This window comes from Carassius gibelio, chromosome B14, assembly GCF_023724105.1.
Source record: "Carassius gibelio isolate Cgi1373 ecotype wild population from Czech Republic chromosome B14, carGib1.2-hapl.c, whole genome shotgun sequence".
Lineage (NCBI taxonomy): Eukaryota > Metazoa > Chordata > Actinopteri > Cypriniformes > Cyprinidae > Carassius > Carassius gibelio.
Genome location: NC_068409.1, coordinates 20,647,605 through 20,661,113, shown reverse-complemented (window position 1 = coordinate 20,661,113; position 13,509 = coordinate 20,647,605). Strand labels below are relative to the sequence as shown.

Here is a 13,509-nt window from a genome sequence, read left to right as displayed (position 1 = left end):
AATTATTCTTTTCAAAACGACTTAAGTTGTATGCTGTGAGAACTGGACACATTTACAACAACTAATATACAGTAACTACACCAGCTATACAATAACTCTGGACTTTTCTAGTATACTAGTAATGCTAAAAAACACAACTAGCACTGCTATCAGTCTAGTCAGACCGTACCGTACCTGACATGAAGTAGCTCAGGAATGGAGAGAGATCCATGTACTCTGCGAGGGCAACAACAACACAAAACACCATCTTAAATACAAAAAACAAACTCGCTTTTAACATGACACATTTATCACATACTGCACTGCTAACATTTCTTCCAGCTTCTCACAAATAGGTTTTCCCACTGTAGAGAGTTGATTATTGCTTTTCATAAAAGCATAAAAAAGAATAAAACAGGATTGTCTGTTTTTGACTGTGAAGAAACAGACCATCTTGTTCCCTTCTTCTGTTTACAAATTTCTAGTACAGCCAGATGGAAAAATACCATAGTAAACCAAAAGAATGGGCATCGTTTTCTCAAACTGGGAATCATTCCCGGAGTGGGGACCGATCCCAAAACCACACTCAAAGCCTGTCGAAATCACAACTCCCACAGGAGGTGGTCTTTCACAGAGAGAGGCTGCAGAAACAAACCCACCATCTTCAAGACCATGTAATGTCATCAAAATGTCTCATAACTTCAATATGTTTTTTAAAGTTCTCCAAAATACAACACACTTGTGTGTGAGTGTATGTGTGTCTTTCATTCGTGTTTCTTGAATACTTCAGATGTTCAGTTTTTAGATTGGCTGGTGGATGCAGCTCTTTTACAGCATGATAATTCCTATTCTCCTATGGGTTATTTACTCAATTACAGACACTTCATTACCTCTGTTTTGTGTGTGTGTGGAAACCATTCTGTATTTTTTTCAGGATTCTTTGATTAATATTATTATTATTATTATTATTAGTAGTAGTAGTAGTAGTAGTAGTAGTAGTATTTCAGTAATTTTCAATCAATAATTAAAACTTAAATTGACTAATTTATTCAATTATTTGTTATTAACACTTAACTGACCTTTAAAAGAGGGGTCTGAAAGTCTGAGAAGAGTGCAGAAAATTATAGAAATCTTAATACAAATATACACATATTTGTAAAAAAAAAAAAAAAAAAGAAAGAAAAACGACTAATCTACTTTTTATCTCTAATGTATAAATGATTAGTTAACAGACTATCATATCCGTAAGCTCTTATTCCATCTGTGCATATGAGGTCCAACATATTCACCCTCTTACATTAAAAGTATGCACATTTTTAGCTACTTTGGTGAACCTGCCAAGCGAATCAATATAAATATGAACACAAATAAAAAAAAGTCAAACTGGTAGAGAAGGTAGGAGGCAGATCATCTGAGAGAGAGAGAAAAAAAGTGATACATTATCACAGTGATTAACAGTGTGTGTGCACTTCACATATGTACAGCTGAGTAAGAAGCCATCTGTGCAGATCTGAATTCACAGTTGTGGATGGTGTTATTTAAAGACCTGTCAACTGATCTAAAGTAATAGCTCTATCTCTCTATCTATATATCTATGTATTCATGCATCCATCCCTTTCACATTAAATTTTAGGTGCCAAATTAGTCTAGCATGTCTTAAGAAAAAGTTCAGAACTAGTTTCAATAATACCGAAGACCACGGGAGGGTCTTAAAAATGGGCTTTTAGAGACTCTAATTGGACATCCAGTGCTTGCATCCAGGCTGGAGGTGCGTTTCTCCAATGTTTTTTTTGCATTAAAGCCTTTTAAAGGTGCCCGAACACACACTGAGGTAATTTATGGGCCTTACCCACCACCGAGGACTGACTCAAATGCCATTTTATGCCCCAAGAGTGGAAATTGTCCGCTGGTCATTATGCTTCATCTAACCGATGAAAGAAGCATTTGACTTTCCTGAGAGAGGGGGCTGATTGGCCGTTTGAGTAATGTAAAAAGACCTCTGCTTCAGCATGGAGAAGGATGTGATTTCTGCGTCTAGATCTGCATGCCTCTCTGTGGTCTCTCTATAACCCCCCACACCCCACTACTGATGATGGTGGGTAATGGACCTGCTCCAGAGAGCGTCTTTGTGAGCATGTTTGTTCATGTTCTGTGGGCTGATGGTTATTATTGTAACTGAAGGCATGCGCTGAGGAAATGGGACTCTGTGGGAACCAGCGAGAATAAGTGAGCGCTGGCTGAAACTTATTTAAATCTGCCACTTGACAAATTGAGACTTTACCTATTTTAAAAGAAACTTTGGGAAGAGTTATGTGTGGGGTACAGCATTTTTAAATTGTCACACCTACATAAAATATGTAGGAGAAATTACGCACAGTGAAACCAAAAAGCATTTGGACACTTTAGGCATATTTTAAAATGAATAATTGTCACGGTGTTAGAATATCAAACCGAGTGACATTTATTGAGTGAAATTATATTTATTTAAAGAGCCAATTTCACAAGAATAAGCTGGTTGGATGACGCCAACCTTGTTGGTTGACTAAACAGCAAAAAGTTCTGACAATCTGACGTTTTAAAGTGTGGAATAAATGTTGAAATACTTTTTAGTGCTACTGTATATGCTGTTAATTATAACAATATAACAAATAATAACAATTCAATGTGAAGCCCCCTTTTCGGGATATATAAATTGTGACTTTTTCTCTTAAGATTTCCTCCCAACTCGGAGTTGACATTTCACAATTATTTTCTCTGAATTTAGATTTTTTTTTCTGTTTGCCATGAAATGAATAAATAAATAGTAATACATTTTTTTCACAATTTCAATTAAAAAAAAATTTTCACAGAACTTTCAGTTGCACGTTAATGACTTTTTTCTTAAACATCACACAATTCTGGATTTACATTTAAAAAATCTTAGTTTATATATATTCAAACATATATCCAACATATTCCCCAAAAGATATTATATATATATATATATATATATATATATATATATATATATATATATATATATATATATATATATATCAAAATATAATCAATTGACTCCAAGTTATTATTAAATTAATGTTTCTGCACCAGTCCAATTTCTTTTCAGTGTACAGGGTTAATACAGAGAATATGAGGACGAATAAACTCTGATATAAAGAAAAGGAGGTATATAGAGGGAAAGGAAATAAATCAAGGTCAGCTGCTGAGTTCTAGGTACGGTATGCTATGAAGTGGATCGTGGGATTTTGGAAACATTAATGAAATGACACAGCTGGCTGTGATCCTCTCTAGATATCTACACCCTGGTCCATTTCTTTTTCAGCTCAAACACATACATAACCATGACACCTTCAATCAGTCAGCACCCATTTAGGTTTGCCTCTTTTTCAATAGTCACTGTATTGTGCTCTCCAAGCAACTCCTTAATGCAGTGCTCTATAATTATATTGCTATGGAGACGCAGTCGGGTTCTTCATCATTTGCTTGTGACTGCTACACCTACATTTGATAGAGATACGGATTTCCCATAATTGACTGACGGTATACTGCTCTCCATGGGAAATTAGCTCCTGCCACAGATACAAGTTACAGGTAACATAACCTTTCATTTCGTAGACATTTTTTTATTCAAGCATATTTACACAAGCATTTTAGGTAAAGGAACAAAAAAAAATATATATATACACTATTAAGGTTGTGGTCAGTAAGATTTTTAAAGTTTTTTTATTTTATTTTAACTTTTTTTTGCTTACCAAAGCTTATTTTATTTAATTTAAAAACGGTATTGTAAAATATTTATACAATTTAAAAGAACAGTTATCTATTATAAATTAAATGTATTCCTACTTGCAAAGCTAAATTTGCAGCATCATAATACATGTTTAGTATTATATTATCCTTTAGAAATTTGGTGATCAAGATATATTTATCATTATTGTTAATATGATGATTATTATTATTATCAATGTTGAAAACAGTTATGCTGCTTATTATCATTATAATTTATATTTATTTTATTGGTAAATAAATAATTTGATGAATACAAAGTTCCAAAGAACATCATTAACTACTAAAAAAATATAAATATATTTTGTAAATTTACACATTTCTTTACTATCACTTTTAATCATATAACTAAATATAAAATTATAATAATAATAATTTCTTCCAAAAACAAAATCTTACTGAACCTTCTTTACTTTTTTTGTACTTTTACATTTATTATAAACGTTATTTTTTTCTTGTTTTCCGACAGCACTAAATTTAAAACATACAAGCACTTTCTCAACTACTGATAAAAAAATAATATATGATATAAGTAACTAGACGCATATTCCGCATAAAATTTCAAGATGTGACATGACTAGCTACTTTTAGTAAATTGCGCAATATTTTAACACCTTCCGTTAAAAATAACGTCTCCAGCACTGCAGATACCGAGCGGAGACAGGCGCTTCATCTTGGCTGAACGTGTAAGGACCACATCTAGCACACAGTCTGATTCAGAGCCTCCTACCTGTCCCTGTGACATCAGATCCTGCGTGGGGCGTGCTGGCGCTGTAGGTGGTATATGCTATCATCGGTGGTCTCAGAAGGGCAGGGTGTTAATTGAGAGGGTTTATGCTCAGCAGTGGGCGTCCAGTGAGTTTTCACAGCATACTTTGTTCCCAAGATGCATAGCACATCATTAGGGCCCCCATTAATGTCGGAACATAGAGTTAACAGCCAAACAAGAACAGGGCCCTCAGTGTCAAACGCCCTGCCCCATGTGAGCCACCTGCACCTCACGGCCACTCAACACCTTTTAATTGGGCCGCAGAAATAGATCTGACCCCACTGGGAGCCATTTTGTTTCTCATAAAGCACCTGACATAAGCCCTTGGTATTAACACCATCACATATGCTGCAAACGCATGACATGTTTGAAGACCTGAAGGAAGCAGATCTAAATCCTCGGGGAGCGCTAAGAGAGTGAGTATAGTTTTTGAGTTGGGGTCCCATTGGTGACAATTTGTGGTGACAACTTTATCGAAACATCTGTCTACATTTGGCACTCCATTACACCCGTATAATAGCTTGAGTTGTATTTAGTAATCAATCGAGAGAGCACCAAAAAACGTATTTCTAACTTCTGAGACCTTCAGTATTTCCCATTACACCACAAGCTCGCTGCCCATTACACAGTGTCATTTTAATCTCTGAAAAGAAAAAATAACAATAATAATTACGGAAAGTCCATGCGCTGAGCGAGTTGCTTTATAAAACTGGATTTGACAAAGTATTAAATACCTGCCCTCAGCAGCGTAGTGCCATAATTGAACACAAGGGCAAAACCGCCCCAAATTGCAGCCACTTAGCCATGCTATACTGTACCAAACATTTAATAACGAAAATAATCCTTCCGACTGAGGGATAACAGCCTCAGAGATACAGGCAATGCCTTTTGCAATTAGACAGAGCTTAGCAGGCTGCTGTCAGAAGAGGTGTCACAGCTGTCCAAACTGTGAGTTTCACCAGCATGTCATGAGTGCTATTAAGCACCATCTGACCCACTGATGGCCTTCAGGGCTCGGACTGCCCACTGAGTCTTGTCTTTTTGGATACCGTGGTAAGCTCCTTCATAAGACTCAACCACCCACTGCGGCTGCCATAGACAAAAGGGTGTTCGGAAGTAGGACTTGGAGGGCCGAGACCCACGGGGACATAACTAGTAACCTATATTATTCAATCTGTAAGTTGTTTGCAGTTGCCAAGCAATGTATTAGCTTTAACATAGAGCTCACAAGTTTTTTATTTCAAGTCAGCAACTTTGAGCATAAATCAAGTCACTGTTTTTAACCTTATCTTTATAAAAGGTAAAATGGCCCCATGCCATGCCTGCAAGCTATTCTAATTTTAAACTAGCTGTTTGTGAAGGGTATGTCATTTTTTTTTTCTTTTTTTTTTTTTTAAACGCACAGACACATCAAAAAAAAAATTAAATAGTAATATAAATAGTATTTGCTACCAAAAAAGTATTTGGGACTAAATAGAAGAGTATACATTTTGCATATCAAATATATATATATATATATATATATATATATATATATATATATATATATATATATATATATATATATATATATATATATATATATATATATATATATATATATTTATTTATTTTTTTTCATTAAATGAATCAGCCCTCTTGGGAATCAAGATAACATAATAAAACAATGTTGGCTGTGATCATAATGTGCATTTGCCTTGAGAGATTCCAGAACAGATTAAAGGCTTTCAGCAAGAATATGCCATATTAAATTCTTAAAAGATTAAGCGACATGTTAATGCAATTATTGTAAGCCTGCTGGCATATACGTACAAGCTAAGATCAGCAGTGAGTGGAGACTGTCCAAATACCAAATATGCATTGTTAAATGTATAATTCTTGAATGCTAATTCTGAACACTGGGATAGAATACAACACTAAACTGGAGAAAAAGAAAAATCTTATAATCACCTAGGATAAATTAAATGCATACATAAATACTGGATTACTCTGTTCAGAAGTTTTTCACCTATGTTTGGGTGTAATCTCCCGCTGTTTGAGCTTTTCACAAAATGCATGTTTTTCCTTGCCTATCACTCAATATTCTTCACACAGTCAGATACAAAAATAATGTGTCAAAAATGTATCCTACACTTCAGTGAGTTAATGAATTGAGACTACAGGACGGTTTCAAAGGATTTTCAGCTTGATTTATTGAACTGGTACCACAGTCAGACAGAATATCTTTAGGTGTTAAGCTAAATTTTGTACTTGACAAGTTTTTGTTTTTCTAATGCTGCAAATGCGTGACAGAAGTTTCGACAGAAAAGAAGTGCTTAAATACTTACTGTAGATAAAGACTAAATTAATATAATATATATAATTTACATATAAACTATTCTTATAATAACAATAATTATTTTTTATAATATTTAATCAATTATAAAATAAATAATGTATAAAAATAAATAAAAAATAGAAGAAAAAATGTTATTATAAATAATGGTCAAATTAGAATTGGTCGGAGGACAAATGGTTTTCAGGGTAGTGAGAAAAATGTTTTTTTTTTTTTTTATAAGATAAAGATAAATCAAATAAAATAAAATTTTTAAGCGTGCATATGAAAATGTTGCTATCTGATAAACTAATGTAAGGTAATGCGGTTAAGGTTGTGTACCATGTCTAAAGGATCAATGTTTGAACATATTTCTGATGTTTTTGGGGTTAATTAAATACCCGAGGCATAAAAATCTTTGCCTTGCATTTAACTTTTTTTGATTGTATACCCTGACAAGCAGTTACAGACAGAGGCGGCGTCTGAAGCTTCAGGGACACTAGAAACCAATTCCCAAGCCATCAATGAGCAAACAAGAAAACTCTCAGCTGTCTCAAGGTTGATGTGAAAAGAGATTCAGGGTGTAGGGGAGAGTGGACGAGGCTACAGGGCAATGAGAAATAGAATGTGACGAGGACAGCGAGAGACAGAGAGAAAGAGAGGGAGAGACTGCATTTAATCTCACAGTCTTTTATATTTAATACCCCCCAGGTTCTCTTGTTCTCCCTTTGATCTTTTCCTGCCTAGATTTATTGCGATACACCAACAAAGCACAGAATCAACAAAATAAAATAATCAATGAAATGCGTGACTTGACAGCTTATTCCGCATCAAAACAGCAGCTGTGGGGTGATGAGAGAGGGACGGAGAGGGAACAGTCCAGTACAATGTCACAAACAAACTGCTGATGGGCTCGTCCTCTCTGAATGCCACACGCAAGCTATCTGCTTGTTTTAGATCGCTCATAAAGTAGGTATTAGGGGTTGGGCAGGGTGCTGTGGTCCTCTGAAATCCACAACAGAGCCCGTGACGTTTGGAACAAGAACCAACACACAAATCCAGGATCAAACTGGATACAAACAAACACCCAGAGGGACCGCTACAGCTCCAGATGTGAAACTCATTAGTTCGGCAACTAATTGCCATTCTGTGTGGCATGAAAAATGGTGTCAGTCTATAAAAGCCGCAGATGCACATTTAATACAGTCAGGTAGGACTGTCGTTTAATTAAAGAGTTCATTTTATTTATTTATTTAATTAATTGCACTAATTTAACAAATTAAATTAGCCTCCCTACAAAAATAAAAATAAAAAAATGCTGTTAATAGTGGCCACAACACAAATGCTGAGAAGCAACAGATAAAGCTTGCTGGTGTTGCAGGATGGGCCGCTTATACTGAAGGCCTGTGCAGACACAGATGTGCCTCTGTAGACGCAGATGTGCCCCTGCAGGGGTGTGAAGACATAGAGGGACGGAGAGTGATGGAACATTCGATCTACTGCCCTACTGCTCGCAGCTGGACCATACGCTTGAGAGCCACCAGTGAGCCAAAGAGCCCAGCTCAGTTTTCATTTTCACCTAACAGGGGCCATTACTGAGACGTCTAACACATCTGTTTATAGAAATAAGTGGCCAGATCAATTATAATCAAAGCACTGGATAGTAGGAATCTACCTCACCTCATCAATTCAATACTGTGTCATTTACAACCATTTTGACTGATTAAGTGCAATTTTGTATAAAATGCCACACATAACAACTAACTGTAAATTACTTAAAGGGATAGTCCAACAACAATGGTAATTCTGGCAGTATTTATTTATTTACAATCCCCATGTTGTTCCAAATCTATTTGCATTTTTGTTTTTGTTTTAATCTATGGAACCGAAAATTCTATTTGGTTTCGGTTCCCAGTATTTTTTGTTTATATAATGGAAGTCAATATGAACTAAAAGACTTTGGATACCTACATTATTAAATATCTTCTATCATGTTCCACAGAAAAAAAGGAAAAAAAAAAGAGTAGCCTATATATGTTTGGATGGGTTGTCCTTTAATTATAATTCAAAAGTGGACAGATGATATGCATGTGCATGGAGTTTTGTATATTTTTGACTGAAATAATTATTTTAAATATAGATGTAATTGGCTATTTCTGGCTAAATGTAAATAAACACAATGTTTGCCTTCTTATTCTTCTTCTTCAGTGTGATCTTAATGAAATTGCTAAGATACAGAAGTATTAAGACCATTAAAAATAACTACAACTTGAAAACTGGTTGAATAAAGCTATTAGGGATGTGTTGCTATTAAAATTCTTAATTGCTATTAAAACATTTTAAATATATTTTAAATTTCTTTTCTTTTTTTTTTGGCATTTTCCAGTAACAAATTTGTTATTAATTTTTTTTACTATTTTGTGTAGATAAAATGCTAACAATAAAACTCTAAAAATCTAAATCACTTGTTTTAAATGTTTTAAAAGTGAATCGTCATCAGAAATAGAAGTTACATTTGAGATTTGCTAAGAATTATATTTAACTTAATTTATTAATTATAAGTTATTATTATTATTATTATTATTATTATTATTATTATTATTATTATTATATTAAGATTTCCTATAAGTGAGTGTAAGATGATGGCAAATTATGAACTGGAAACAAGCATGCCCAATTTAGTATGAATGAATGAATGAATGCATGAATGAATGAATGAGGGAGAAAGATGATAGCAGCAAAAGTAAAATGTATCTCTAAAAATACAACATATAGGCCAAGCAAAAAAAAAAAAAAAAAAGTCCTCCATGAATGCTTTAAGTACAGTATTAGTGTTGTCCGATTGACAATCCTGACCTGTGAATATGTCCTCACATCCCACAGAGCAAAGAGACTTAAAGTGTAGAGCATTAAGAGTCAAATCTGCTCTCAGCATGACTCTGAGGAGCATTAGGAGCATGCAGCGTCTACAAACACCAAATGGAGTCAGAGTGAAAGGTCGGACTGTTCATTCGGACAGAAAATAGCTCTCTTAAAAAGTTGAAAAGTAATATTTTGCTTCCTCTCTGTGCAAGCGTTAACGTGGGCCGTGATGACTATGTGAGTGAGCGGGAGAGAGCAGTGTAATTTGGCAGTGCCCTTTGAGTGCTGTTACATATGGCCCCTGCACGCTGTTAGTCTCCCGTGGCAACACTTCCCACGGATGCATCTGCAGTCAGTGAGCCACTATCGCCTTAAGTAGCCGAGCGGCATCAATCTGACGGCCACCAACTCTCTGCTTCTCCGCCTGTCAGTCTGTCTATCTGTCCTCCCTCCATCCAGTTCCCTACACCTACCCATAATTCTTGCTCACTGTCACTGTCACCACATGTCCCCGAGGGACCGCAGGCCACTCCACCCCGGGCTGTGAGAGCTCTGGGATCTGTTGTCAGCGGTGCAGTGCTAAGTGCTGTGGCAAGAAGCAGTTGAATGGAGGGAGAGAAAAGAGGCTGCAATCTCTCCAGCGGGTTTGTCTTCCTCTTTCACTTGTTCTGGCTGTGATCAATGACATGGAATCCATTTGGGTGCAATCAATGCGGCACCGGCTGCGGCTCACACAGAGGACGACTCGCGGGCCTGACACCACCTTTTTCAAAGATGACCCATCCGTGGCTTCGCTCCGGATCCACGGCAGCCTGCTCATTACAACGCCATTGAACTCGCTCTCGCTTCCTGTTACTGCTTCCTTTCCTAGCCAGCCTTAGGTGAAGTGGTTGACTTCTCTTATTAGCATCATCAAAGACATTCAAAAAAGGACGTAAAAAGATTTAACAAGGGGAAACACGTCTGAACCAATCAGCTGAGTCTGAGCTAGTAAGCCAGTCACCTTCAATCAAACGCCTGCTGCTATTTTTGCATGCATCTGTAGTTTGGCACTGTGCCGAACATCCCTGCATAGAGTCAGCAACAAGTCTACAGCCTGAGGCATGAAGTGGGTCGACCGACATAAGCTATAAGACGGCTGAGACTGAACAGGTGACGGCGGATCAGTGGCATCAATCTGAGGAACGTCTGAGGACACATTTGAAGCAGCAGGGGGCGGAATTGGAGGTACTTCCTGTAACTGAAATAACCGCTTTGAGATCGGGTTGCATCTTTTCTCCAGCAGCATGCGTAAACACAGGCAGAGGGATTATCTAGCGGTGACATGGCCTGCAACTGAATACACTGACCTGCTTTTGTGTTTCACACCTTAACTGTACAACGTATGTCATGTAGAAGCACAGTTATCCATGTCCAAAAACATCTAATCACACTATCATCACCCTAACATTTTCTCTGCCCATACCCTAAAATAAGATTATTATTAAGTGATGTAAGTTTCTAATTAGGTTTGAGAATGTAAAGTGAACCATGATCTGATTTCAGAATGATTTCTGATATGTCTAAATTTGCTTTTAGTATAAGCAAAACATAGTGGATATACGCGGCCAAAAACACTCTTTTAGACTGAACCATCTTTTTTTGTTGTTGGCAGAGTTACAGTATGCTGCCTTTTTAGGGCAGAACTATCACTGATTTTATTTTCCCCTTTAATTTCAGTTTAGTAACATGTTAAGTGGCCCTTTACATTTACAAAACAATTTGAGTTATGGTCCAAACAGAACATTTATAAAATAAAATAAATATTTTCTTCCTTTGAAACACTGTGCAACATTTGCATCTTTATGAGATTCATACATTTATACTTTTAACAGTAGCATGCAAGACTCAAATGACTGGATGGACTAGTTAGCATACTAGTATTATCGCACTTTGTCTCAAGTGCACAGATAAGTGCCACCAAGCAAATCTGGTCTAAAACAAAACCTAACCATCACATTTTGGATTGATTTACCGTAAAGTTAAACTAAACTGTGTGTAATTTGGTAATTCACAATTATATAATTTATGAACTAGATAATTCTTAATTAAAGTTAATTATTGTACAATATGTTATATACACATTTTCATTCAAAAGTCTGGAGTCTCCAATATTGAAAATAATAATAAAAATGAATGAATAAAAATGAAACGAAAAATACAGTGTACAATATTATAACAATCATATTATAATATTAAATATTTTTTTATGTTATGCATTCAAGAAATTCATTTCTTATTATATAATATTTCTTACTATTGTTCATAGAAAGTACCAAAGAACAGCATTTATTTAAAAAAATATATATTTTGTAACATTACAAATATCCTTCTTGTCAACTGTGATCTACTGAATGCATCCTTAATATATAAAAGTAATAATTTGTGTCAAAATAGTGGATAAAAAAAGCGAGTAAATAAATACTGTAAATATATGATTATTTAGGGCTGAACACTGTATGCTGGCCAATTCTGTGTAGCAAATATACTGTTTATGTTAGCATGTCTATACCTTGTGGTGTATTTTTGTGTTTTTACCTCCTTGTCTGGTGAACTCCTCTGCTTCATGATGCACCAGGTCAGTCACACATCCCCCATAATGCAGGCGTGACTCATGATCGAAAGCCTTCAGGGTCTCGCTGGAGCTGTAGGACTTCTGGGTGGGTACGCGACATTCATCGTGGTCCAGGGAGGAGGTGGTGAACTGGAAATCTTTCCCACAGCGGCCGTGGGTCAATGTACGGTGCCTGCGCTCCTTCAGATCCATGACAGCTGCTGCAGCCCAATGATCAGATCAGTCTGCAAGGTGGAGGTCTCAACAGCTGTACAGTCCTTCACCTGGTAATACAAGACAACACAAATCAATAGAGTACAAAATATATATTCCCTGATGAAACGACCAGCTTGGATTGCTGATTTGAGCTGGTTAGTGCTGGTACAGCCAGCGGAACAACAAAGCCATAGCCAAGCAAATCTCATCCAGATACGCTTTCCTTGAGAATCTTACTGACTAATGAAGTTTCAACAGCACTAGAGCATCCAAAATGCAAGCAAAACAGAATCAGGACTGATACAAGAACTGATTTACTGTACCTACCTAAGAAAGCACTAGGCTATATAAGATGACTACATGGGTTGAGGATAGGTTTAGTGGTAGGTTTGGTATGAGTGCCTAGTTTTTACCCTTTTTTTTTTTTTTAGATTAGATTAGATTAGATTCAATTTTATTGTCACTGCACATGTAGGCAACGAAATGCCGTTAGCATCTAACCAGAAGTGCAATAAGCAGTAAGTACAGAATATAAATGGTCTACAATATGTACAATAACTATACAGATATGTATTATGGACATAATTTACAGATTTAAAATACTATTAGCATGACATACAGATAGGTGTACTATGAACATACTATACAGATGGATTATGTAAAAGTATATGTACACTATAGGCAGGACTATGAACATACAGTATGAACATAATTTACACTATTGCAATGGACAGTAGAGCGCATAGAAAATATTTCAGTGTGCAAATGGATTATTCAGTGTTCCTGGATGAACAGACAGTAGTGCAAATAATAACAAGTTACTGTTTTTTTTTTTTTTTTGCTTGTTGTAAATAAATAAAGCAGTCAGACGTAGTGTTGAAGAGGGGGAGGAGTCTGTGTGTGTGGTGTTGAGGGGTGTCAGACGGCAGAGTTCAGCAAGGAGACAGCTTTAGGGAAAAAGCTGTTCCTGAATCTTGTGTTCCTTGTCCG

At 36.0% G+C, this 13,509-nt stretch overlaps 1 protein-coding gene across 6 annotated transcripts in view; it reads right to left on the bottom strand.

Annotated features, from left to right (window-relative positions):
• tenm2a (teneurin transmembrane protein 2a) overlaps positions 1–13,509 on the bottom strand; it is a 404,535-nt gene that overhangs the window by 243,332 nt on the left and 147,694 nt on the right. For all 6 annotated transcript variants that reach the window (XM_052574348.1, XM_052574345.1, XM_052574349.1 and 3 more), the window contains one exon: positions 12,288–12,587. In XM_052574348.1, coding sequence (XP_052430308.1) covers positions 12,288–12,516 — 229 coding nt within the window. In that variant the 5' untranslated portion in view covers positions 12,517–12,587. The remainder of the gene's footprint in view (positions 1–12,287; positions 12,588–13,509) is intronic.